Source organism: Monodelphis domestica, chromosome 4, assembly GCF_027887165.1.
Source record: "Monodelphis domestica isolate mMonDom1 chromosome 4, mMonDom1.pri, whole genome shotgun sequence".
NCBI lineage: Eukaryota > Metazoa > Chordata > Mammalia > Didelphimorphia > Didelphidae > Monodelphis > Monodelphis domestica.
In genome coordinates, this window is record NC_077230.1 from 340,778,628 (window position 1) to 340,790,683 (window position 12,056).

The window sequence follows — 12,056 nt, forward strand, 5'->3', positions numbered from 1 at the left end:
TATAGATAAAAAGATATCTTTATATCTACATATATATAAGATATATGTATATGGAGAGAGGGAAAGAGAGAGAGAGAGAGAAAGAGAGAGAGAGAGGTTATCTCATTCAAATCATCTAAAATTAGAGATTCATTGCTTATATTTGTTTTATTTGACATTTTATATACTATTAAAATATTTCTTTTGGGGGCAGCTGGGTAGCTCAGTGGATTGAGAGCCAGACCTAGAGATGGGAGGTCCTAGGTTTGAATCTGGCCTCAGACACTTCCCAACTGCGTGACCCTGGGCAAGTCACTTAACCCCCATTGCCTAGCCCTTACTACTCTTCTGCCTTGGAGCCAATACACAGTATTGATTCCAAGACAGAAGGTAAGGGTCTAAAAACAAACAAATAAATAAATAAATGATGAAAATTTTCTTTCTTTTTAAACTTTTACCTTCTGTCTTACTAGTAATCCTAAAACAGAAGGGCCCCAAGGACTAGGCAATATCATGGAAAAAAAAATCCCTAATGTCTTTTCACTATTAACTATGCAAACTTGACAACTAGTCTTGCCCTCTCTCTCCTCTGTACACCTGCTCATACCAATCTCATGCCTACAATAGACACTTGATTGGCACGTCTATCCACTCAGCCCCTCTTCTTTCCAGGTCCAACCAGCCTTCATAAGATAATATCTGTTCTCTCTACCTATAAAGGATCCCTCCCTGCCCGATGGTCTAACAGATTACTTATTACATTCTAACTCACAGTTGTGTGTGTGTGTGTGTGTGTGTGTGTGTGTGTGTGTGCACGTGCACGCCCGCGTGTGCACACTCATGTGTACACCGGTGTGAGAATCTCTCATTGGATAGTAAATTCCCTGAGCATAGGTGCGATATTGTTTTTCATCATTATATCCCCCATGTTAGGGATAGTTGACTGTACAGAGTAGGTGCTTAATAAATATTTATTGAATTGAATTTGAGTTTGTAAAGCTCCATCTCAGTACTTGGTCTGTTTCTTGCTAGGAACTTTGCTTTTGATTAAACTATACTGCCATCAAGTGGACAATATTACTACCAGGTGACTGGCTAAGGTGGTAAGAGGAAGAGCGAAATGTATTTCACTAATCACTTAAGAGGTGCAATGAATAGAGTGTTGTGCCTGGATTAGGAAGACTCATCTTCCTGAGTTCAAAACCAGCCTCAGAAACTTACTAGCTGTGTAACCCTAAACAAGTCACTTAACCCTGTGTGCCTCAGTTTCCTCGTCTGTAAAATGACCAGGAAAAAGAAATGAAAAGCCACTCCAGTATCTTTGCCAGAAAAACCCAACAATCACAACTATCTTTCTTTTACTAAGAATGCCTGAATTTAAATATTAGCCAGTACAAATAATTAGTATAATTTATTGGATTGGTACATAATTATAGAGAAAAAATATAAACAGCTGGGTACAAAGAGGTGCCATCCTCACTATTCCTGAAATATTATCAATTGCCATTCACTTTAATATTGTTTTTCATCACTCTAAAGTTGAATGCTCTTCAGATAATGTTAGTGTGGCCCTATTAGGGAGTAGAGATGCCCCCTAAAAGCCTTAGTGCTTTGGCAGCTTCAACAGGTGGTAGATGAACTTTTGGTAATCTCTCTCTGACGGCTAAGAGTCAAAATGCTTTCCCAGCTTCTCAGCATTTCTTATTATAGTTTCATTCCCTTATGGAATCCTGTTACTTCTTTACTCACATATAAACAATGAAGCAAGTACTCAGAGGTTCCACTTCTTTTCTAGGGGGAACACCCTTTCCCAAAACTATTCGGTGAAAGAGGCCAGAAGGGAACAAAAGATGAGGGGAAAAAAGAGAGAAAGAGACTAGAAGAAACAAAAGAGGGGGAAAAAAGTCACCTAACATATCTGTTTCCCCAACATGAAATCCTGGATAATTTTTTTCCATTTAAGGCAAACATTTCCTGTCTTTGAAGGAAACAGTGCCCTGCACACAGCAGACACTTAAACGTTTGTTAATTTAGACTGGTAGATAGATTACAACCTCAGAGATCATCTAATCCAAGCCCCTCATTTTTATAGATGAGGAACACAGAAACCAGAGATTTTATGTACTTTGCACAAGGTCACACAAGGAAGTAAATATCAGAGCAGAGATTTCAATCCAATCCTCTGACTCAAATTCAAGGTCCTTGTCATGATAAGAGCACACTGCCTTGGCAACACACTGAACCATTTACTGCTTAAGGAAAGGAGGGACGTAGAGAGAAAATCTAAATTGCAAAATGCCAGAAAACAACTGTCAAAAATTGTTTTTACATGTAATTGAAAAAAATTTAATAAACAGAATATTCATTCTACCACCATGATTTTTTAAAAAATGCTCACAGAATGGCCAACAAGTTCCTAAAGTTCTATCACAATTTCCAGATAAGCTCAGGCTTAGAACCTTTAAATGGATATATGTATGGACAGGTCAGCTTTATTTGAAATTCACATTCTTCCAAGTCCTTGGACCTCAACAGCCTGTTCCATTTTCCAAAAACATTCTAAAATCCACTTAATGCTGGTGATTGGAGGACCCCCTGCCATTTTGAATTTCTACCTTTTTTTTGGTCTATATTATAATTATTATGATCTTAATGAAGTTTCATTATTTTATTTCTCTACATTTCAGTTTACCCATCTGAAACTTGGGCTACACAGACAATTCTAAAATCTGTGACAATGATTATTGCTCCTCTACAGTCTCATCATAAGACACAAGTCACATCCCAGCTCCCCCTGTTTTGAATAATAACAGCCCCTCAGTGTCTCCATGATTTCTTTGCAATAAATAACTCCAAGGCAGTTGGTATAAATATCCCTAACCCTGTTTTACGGAAGAGGAAACTGAAGTTTGTGAATGTTAAATAAGTCATCCAGCATCACAGAGTCATGTGCTGGGAACAGGGCTTGAACCTACCTATTTAGTACACCAAAAAGCTCTCAAATGAAAGTATTACTATTTCTGTTTTATGGAGGGTGAAACTGAGGTGCAGAAAAAATCAAGCCTTGGCTTCCATGGCTAACATGCCATGGCCAAGTCTTAAGGTTATTTCCTAGTTATCTTGTAGATTGCTTTCATGCACACAGTTGTTTGCTTATTGTCACTTTTATTAGAATGTAATCTCCTTCATATGCAGATCAAAGCATACTATCTTCTCCTGGTTCTGCTCTATATGAGTAATTCTTTTACAACAAAGACCAATATGGAAGTGTGTTTTGCATAATAATACATGTATAATCCAGTTCAAATTGCTTACCATCTCTGAGAGGAGGGAGGGAAAGGAAGGGAGACAATTTGGATCTTATAATTTTGGAAAATATACATTGAAAATTGTTATTATATGTAATTGGGGAAATAAAATATCTTTGAATAAAAAAAAAGAAATGAAAAAAAAATGAATGTAAACCCCTTGAGGGTAGTGACTATCTTTTGCCTCTTATTGTATCCCTAGCCATTAGCACAGTGCCTGGCATCTAACAGGCATTTAATATAAGCTTATTGACTGACTGGCTGATGGATCCCAAGGTACAATCTACCAAGCTGCCTTGCCATAACATTTCCTTGCTATCTTCTTTACAAACATGACTTTATTTTATCCTCAAAATATATCTGGCCCAGAGAGGTTAAGAGACTTGTCACAGCAAAAGAGTCAGGATTAGAACCACTGAGTCTAAATCCAGCAAGCTTTCCCATGCACCCAGCTGCCTCTCAAATATCTGACCAACATTCAACCTCTGGATGAGGCAGAACCAAGCAAGTTTATTGGGCTGTCTGGTCTGCCTTCACACCAGATGCCCTTCCCAGTTCATGGGTATCTTCCTTAGCTCTGACTACCTCACTACCTTCCAACTCCTCTTTTTCTTTTGCCTTTCTCTATTGGAATGTAAGCTCCTTAATGGTAGGGACTGTTTTATTTCCTTGTTTTTGTGTCCTCTCCTCTCCTAATGCTTGGAATATAATAAGCGCTTAAAAAATTATCTATTATTTATTATCTATTTACCATCTATCCTTCATTTATATCTATCCATTTATCTTCCATTCACTTGTCTTCCTATCCATCAATCCACCCACCATTTATTATCCATCTATTCATCATCTATTTATCCCTCATTTATCTATCCATCCATCCAGCCAGCTATCTACCTCCCTCCTTCCACAGGATGGCTGAATGCTAAGATTTCTTCAGAAAATGAGCCTAGGCACAGACAATCTTAGCAGACCACCTCACCTTCTGCCACAAGGAATCCCGGGTAGTCAGAGATGAGCAGGCAGCCACAAACCAGCAGTTTCCCACCTGGCCCTGATGCAAGTCATGAGAACTGATGCCATTCACAAAGAGGCGAGGGTCCGCACAGATGTCCTATAAGAAACAATAGAAAAATAATTAGAGAAGGGGAAAAAATTGTTACTCCCAACCTGTAAAAAAATTGCAATGACCCATTTCTAGAGCAATCGTGTGAAAAACAAAGGTATAGAACACACCAACCATGACACTCAGCAGCAGTGAAGCTGACTGCCCAAACCTATTATCTCAGGTCTTGATCTTAACTCCAAGCTCTAGTTGTTCATTTCTTTTTATCTCCTGCTTAATTCCACCTGCATATTCTACCCAACATCTCACAACTGTCCAAAACAGAAATCACCTTTCCCTCAAAATAGATTCATCTTCCTCACATCTCCTTGGACTGGTGGTACCATCATTCTCCCAGGCACGCAGGCTTAGAGCCCTACAGTTATCACTGATTTTCCCCTTTCCCTTCCACTCACAGCAAGTCACTAAATCTTGTAACTTCTACAGTGTCACTGTAGTCCCTTCCTTTTTGTTGGCACTGCCACTATCCCACATCAGGCTCTAGTCATCACATATCTAGACTATGTCCTTGTCTCCAATCTCTTTCCCTTCACCAGTCCATCCTTCACACAATGCCTGAATCATCTCAAAAAACAGGTATGACCTTGTCACTTCCCTGCTAAGAGCTTCCCCTGGCTTCCTACTGCCTATAGTACAAAATAAAGACTACAAAGACAAGAAAGAAAAGTCAACATCAGGATTCCACATATCTTTCCTAGTTTATCTCCCCTGGTTCCCCTTAACTTACCCTATGTAGCCAGAATCTTTCTTGACTACTGCCCAAACATGTGAGATACTATAAACTGACAACTGATTTAATTAATAATTGCAATTAATTGTATAATAATGAGAGGGAAGCTGGGTGGTTCAATGGATTGAGAGCCAGACCCAGAGATGGGAGGTCCTGGGTTCAAACATGACTTCAGACACTTCCTAGCTGTGTGACCCTGGGCAAGTCACTTAACCCCCATTGCCTAGCCTTTACTGCTTTTCTGCCTTGGAACCAATATACAGTATTGATTCTAAAATGAAAGAATTGAGTTTTTAAGAATTATAAATTAATGGATTGACTAAAAATCACTGCAATTCACTGTATTTATTAAGTCTCTATTGTGTGCCTGTTGATGGGGTAAAACAAAGTTTAATGAAGATAGTTCCTACCCTCAATGAGCTTTTAACCTAGCATGTAATCAATATATCAAAATTGTAGGTCTTCTTTTGTTGTGCTTCTAAAAGCTTGGTGTAACCTCAGTGAAGATTGGGGCAGGCGGGGGGGGGGGGGGGTTCGAAACTCAATATTCTTTGGAAAATGTTAGAAACTTGGGAGGGGGACAAATTTTTTAAAAGTTAAGTCTCCAGAAAAAATAAATAAATAAATAAAGGTTTGGTGTAAAATCACTATAAAGGTCTTTGAGTAGGCTACATATTCCCATGCTGAATGACTATGGGAACCTTCAGGTCAAACTAAATAAAGGCTTCTATAAATAACTTTGTTTAAAATTAGCCATTAATATTTTGCCCTTTTCTCCCAATATCTGAGAATCACCAGTTCTATGTGGCATAACTCCATTTATCTTGTCTGCTTTGTAGACCTCCATTAATCTCCCAACTTTGTATATTTTCATTTATCTTATCTATTTGGTATCCTTTGATATTTTTTGTTTCCTCAAAGGAAAAAAGTCTATTCAGCCCAGTGCAGTTTGGAGAGACGCTACCTCCCTTAGAGCTGTAAGAAATAAAGCTATGCCTCAATTAAGTAGAAATTACAGTGCTCTGGTAAATTTTTCAACAGTAGTAGCAAGTCAGCTACTTTCATGTAGTACTTCATATCTCTTCAATGCACTTACCATGCATAATCGGATATTAAAGTTGTGTATGTCTCCCAACCACCTTACTAGGCTGAGCTAAGAGGGCAGGGACTGAATCTGATCAAAATTTGGTCTCTCCCCAACAGTGCTTAATTAATGCTAATTAATCAGAAAGCAAGAGGCAGTGGTATGTTATATGTGGAAAGAGAACTCAAATTTAGTCAGTAAACCTGCATTAAAATCTTGTCTCTGCCTCCTGGGTGATATTTAAGTAACTGAACCTCCCTCCCCTATAGAATGAAAGAACAAGACTGGATAAGGATAGCTGAGGGGTAACATGTTACACATATTTGATCTTCACAGGACTAGGTTTTATCAGTTGTCTGTTTTCCAGAGAAGGAAACTGAGGATCAGAGTTTAAGGAAAGTGTTTGTTGTTCGGTCATTTTTCAGTTGTGTCTGACTTTTGGTGACCCCATTTGGGATTTGAGAGCTGTTTTCATCCTCATTGTAGAAAAAAACTGAGTTCAAGATTAAGTGTGATGTTGCCAAGGGTCACACAGCTAGGAAATATCTACGGTCTTTTTTTTTTTTTTAATTTGGCTCTTCCTGACTCTGGACCAAGTGTTCAATTTACTATACCACCTAGTGGACTGAGCTATGAAACCTAAATAGAGTCAAACCCTTATTTTATGTTACTGAAACAAGCCAAGAGGGGGTGTAGGATGAGCCTGAAAGGGTCCGAGTATAGAATGGATATATGCATTTCTGATGATGGTTGTCAGTGTGCATGAGAAGCCTATGGGTATGGAAGAGTCACCAGGGCGCCGATAAAGTACCCACTGTGGATACCCTTTGATCCAATAATACCACTACTAAGTCTGTATCCCAAAGAGATCATAAAAAGGGGAAAGGACCTACTTGTACAAAAATATTTCTAGAAACTCTTGTGGTGGCAAAGAAATGGAAAATGAGGGAATGTTTATCAATTGGGGAATGGCTGAACAAATTGTGGTACAGGATGGTGATGGAACACTATTGTGCTGTAAGAAATGATGAGCAGGATGCTTTCAGAGAAAAAAAACTGAAAGGTTTTAGAAAGGTCTAAATTTAGAAAGGTCTAAATGAACTAATGCAAAGTGAAATAAGCAGAACCAGAACTCTGTACACAAAAACAGCAATACTGTATGATGATCAACTGTGAAAGATTTAATTACTTTCAGCAATACAATGATCCAGGACAATTCTAAAGGACTTCTGATGGAAAATGCTATCCACCTCCAGAGAAAGAACTGGTCGAGTCGGATGCATATCAAAGCATACTGTTTCTCACATTAGTTTGTTTATAGTTTTGCTTTGGTTTTATATTAGTATTCTCACAACAATGACCAATATTTTTTGCATAATCATGCCTGTATAACCTAGATTAAATTGTTCGCCATCTCTGGAAGTGGGGAAGGAAGGAAAGGAGGGAGACCATTCGGATCCTATAATTTTGAAAAACCTATGTTAGAAATTGTTATGGCATGTAATTGGGAAGATAAAATATCTTTGAAAATTAAAAAAAAAAGGTACACAGCAAAAGAGGAGATAAAGAATGCCCATCGAGGACATTCATCCCACAGAGACCCGGGCATGGCCATGGACTAAACAAAGGTACTAAGCAAAGTCAAATATTCTGGGCACAGCAGCTCCCAGCAGATAAGAGCTAACTAACCCCAACAGCACAGACAGGACTTTTATTTGCAGAAGTTATATGAAGCTGTCTCTATTCTGAGCAAAGTCCAAACGAGCCAGCCCAGATAGAATCTACCAAAAGAGTAAAACAACAACTCAATATATCTTCTCTATTTCTGCCATCCTGTGAAGGCTTACTCTAATCATGTGTAAATGTATGTACTAAGAAAAAGGCACAGAAAGAATCTTTGCTAAGAGTCTGATCTTCACGATAAGGGGAAATTAACACAAATACAGTTAGTTTCGTTTTCTGTTGTTAAAAGCTTAAAATTGCAATAAGCCTTTGGGGATAGCCTATGTAGAAGAAAAAAAATCATTTCTTCATGGATGAGGAGTCAAAGGATAGGAAGAAACAGTTATTAAAAGATGAAGTACAGACAATAACAACATAAAAGACTGCTCAAAGGCACTAATAATAGAGAAAAAATTTAAAACTCCAAGATTTTACCTCATGACTAGTAAGAAAAAAAATGGCAAAACACAGTGGTGAATACTAGAAGGATTCTGGGAAGACAGATTTTAATATGTTATTATTGGTAAAGATATAAATTGGTCTGGTAATTCTGGGGGAAATTTTGGAATTATGCTATTGAAGTGACTAAAGTACCCCATACACATATCTTTTGGCCCAGAGATCCCACTGCCAGAGATATAGGGTGGTCAAGGATAGAAAGAAAGGTTCCAAATTTACAAAAATATCTGCACCAACACTTTTCTGATAGAAAAGAACTGGAAACAAGATCTGTTGTTGTCATTTCAATTGTGTTTGACAATGTAATCCCATTTGGGGTTTTCTAGGCAAAGCTACTGGAGTGATTTACCTTTTCCTTCTCTAACTTATTTTATGTATGAGGAAACTTTACATATAAAAGTTAAGTGACTTGCCCAGGGCCACACAGCTAAAAGTATCTGAGGCCAGATTTGACCTCAAGGAAATGAATTCAGACTTGGAACTTTATTCATCATACCACCTAGCTGCCCTTTTCTTGATGGAAACAAGACAGAAATTCAATATTTGATGATAAACAGAATATTGTACTAGAAAGTAGGAAAATATGAATAGGAAGAAAATCAGGAATCATGGGAAGACTTCTGGGTATTACTGCAAAGTAAATTCCAAAATAGGAATACCATACATAATTACTACAACAATGTAAAATGGAAAGAACAACAGTAAGCCTGGAAAGTCAGTGATGAGTAATAAGAATTAACTAACTTTGCCTGAATAGCTGATGCAAAGTAAAGTGAGCAGAACCAGGAGATCATCATACACCACAACATTAATATTGTAACAATAATCAACTGTAATAGACTTAGCTACCCTGATCAATACAATGATCCAAGACAATTGAAAAAGACTTAGGATGAAAAATGCAATCAGTCTCCAGAGAGAACTGATGAACTTTGAATGCAGATGGAAGCATATTCTTTTCATTCTTTATTTCTTTTTTCTCTCTCCCTCCCTCCTTCCCTTTCATTCTTTTTTCTCCCTCCCTCTCTTTCTTTCTTCCCTCTGAAACATGGTTAATGTGGAAATGGGTAGTCTATTTCTTGCATTCTCAATGATATGGGGAAGAACTGAAAGGAGGTACATAATTTGAGACTAAAAAAACGAATTTTTAAAAAATGTATCTCCTCCTCTTCTCTGCAGAGGTGAGGGCAGTGAAGATCGACCATGACATATACTGTCAGACTTAACTGGTGTGGTGTCAGTTTTACTGAACTGGTTTTTTTCCTCTTTTCTTTTTAACTCATTATTATTGGGTAAAGAAGTGGGAGAGATATACTAAAAAAATGAAAACAATGTAAAAAGATACAAGGAACAATTTTTAAAAGAGATTCATCAATTTAATTCAACAAGAATTATTGATAAGATAAATGTTAATAAGAACATACTAGGAATCAAGTGAGATGCTGGACAATGTGGTATATAGACAATAAATAGCTTTTCAAAGAGTCAATTTCTGGGGAAGGGATATACAACACTTGGGAAAATCAAGAAAGGCTTCCTGTAGAAGGTGACATTTGGACTGGCCCTTTGAAGGAAGCCAGGAATTTAAAGAAGCAGTAGGAGAGTTTCCAAGAATAATGTATAGCAATAGGTAGCCTCACAAAGAAACAGAGACAGAAAGATAAGGCTTAAAAGATGCAGGGTAGAGACAAAAGGAGCAAGGAAAGTGAAGGAGAGGAATAGTATAGAAACAAAGAAACAGAAACAGACCCACTGGGTAAAGAGGAATAAATGAATGATTTATTTTTTGTCAAATATTATGACCTCAGGTGCAGCCTGCCAGTGACCTGTGACCCTGGGCAAGTCACTTAACCCCCATTGCCTAGCCCTGACTGCTCTTCTGCCTTGGAACCAATACTTAGCATTAATTTTAAGACAGAAAGTAAGGATTTAAAAAAAAAAGGAAATGGCAAACCATTTCAGTATCCTTGCCAACAAAACCCCACAGATAGCTGTGGTCCATGGGGTCACAGAGTTGGGCAAAGGGTCCCTGCAGGCTAGGACAGAGCTGTTCTCACCAAAATAAGCATATTAAACAATAATACTGTACTGATGGAAACAAACATCTAAATACAAAATATAAAGTATAAAATTACTTTAAGGACTTTACTGAGTCTTAAACAAGGCAGAGATTCCTAAGAGTCTGAGATTGAGAGGGAGAGCCTTCTGGGTATGAGAAACAGCTAATGTTACGTCAGAGATGAGCAATGGAATGTTGTGTTCCAGCATAAAACAAGTAGGCTAGTATGGCTAGAAGACTGGAAAGATCAGATAATTAAATAGACTTATACATACTAAAGCATAAAAGTACTTTTTTAATATCAAAATACTTTCTACTAAAGTATATAAATCTAAAAGTATAAAATTACAGTTAAGTTAAAAAGAGACATAAGTAAATATCCTTAGGAGGATCCAAGTACACTCACACACATAAACAAAACTAAATTGGGCAAGCTTTGCAAGACTGTAATTCATCTTAAAGATCCACAGGCTTTAGTGGATTGCACTCTTCATGAGTCAACAGTATGGTACGGTACGGCAGTCAAGAGTGAATGGAATCACACTGCGCTGAAAAGACACAATGTCCAAGAATATAGAAATGGGGGTCCCATTTACTCTATCCTGGTCAGCCCACATCTGAAATACACCCCATTTCAGGAAAGATTTAAGAAGCTGGACAGTGCAGAGTCCAGCAACCTGAATGGTAAAGGGAATTGAAGCACTATAAGAGAGTAAGAGAGACATTGATTGTTTTCGGTTCTCCTCCTACCTATCTGCTCATCGGTCTCTTTGGCTGGACCTTCATCCACTTCCAAAGGTGTCCCTCAAGGTTCTTTGTTCTGAAGAACTTTGGGCTCTCTTCTCCTTTCTCTTTCTGCTCTACAATTTGGTGAGTTAATCAAGTCCCAGGAGCTGTATTATTATCTCCATGCTAATGATTTCTATTTATCCCACTCTAGTCTCTCTCCAGATCAACAACTGCCTTTTACTAATGTCTCACACTGGATGTCCTACAGACAATTCAAACTGAATACATCCAGAATAACTTCATTAACTTTCCCCCCAAACCTTATTCTTTTCTGACTTCGGTCAAGGACCACTATCCTTCTAGTGAACAAGATTTTCAATCTTGGTGGCATACTCAACTGCTCTCTCTCACTCAACTGTATCTATTAAATGAGCTGCCAAATCTTGTCATTTCTGACTCTAAAATATCTCTCCCATGTATCTCCTTCTCTTTTCTCACACAGCCATAACCTCAGTTCAGGCCTTCATCCCCCTCTCACAAGGACTACAATAATCTTCTAATTGATCAATCAGTTGGGGGGTGGGAGAAGAGAATAAAGTAGACACTTGTTTGACTCTTAAAATCTCTTCCCAAGGGGCAGTTGGATGGCTCAGTGGATTGAGAGCCAGGCCTAGAGATGGGAGGTCCTAGGTTCAAATCTGACCTCAGACACTTCCCAGCTGTGTGACCATGGGCAAATCACTTAACCCCCATTGCCTACCCTTACCACTCTTCTGCCTTGGAACCAATACACAGTATTGATTCCAAGATGAAAGGTATGGGTTTAAAAAAAAAATCTCTTCCCACTCCAATGCATCCTCCAT

The 12,056-nt window shown here is 38.1% G+C and overlaps 1 protein-coding gene across 1 annotated transcript in view; it reads right to left on the reverse strand.

Annotated features, from left to right (window-relative positions):
- Window positions 1–12,056, reverse strand: part of CAPN5 (calpain 5) — a 163,474-nt gene that overhangs the window by 62,679 nt on the left and 88,739 nt on the right. The window contains exon 3 of the mRNA XM_001377925.4: window positions 4,267–4,398. Coding sequence (XP_001377962.2) covers window positions 4,267–4,398 — 132 coding nt within the window. The remainder of the gene's footprint in view (window positions 1–4,266; window positions 4,399–12,056) is intronic.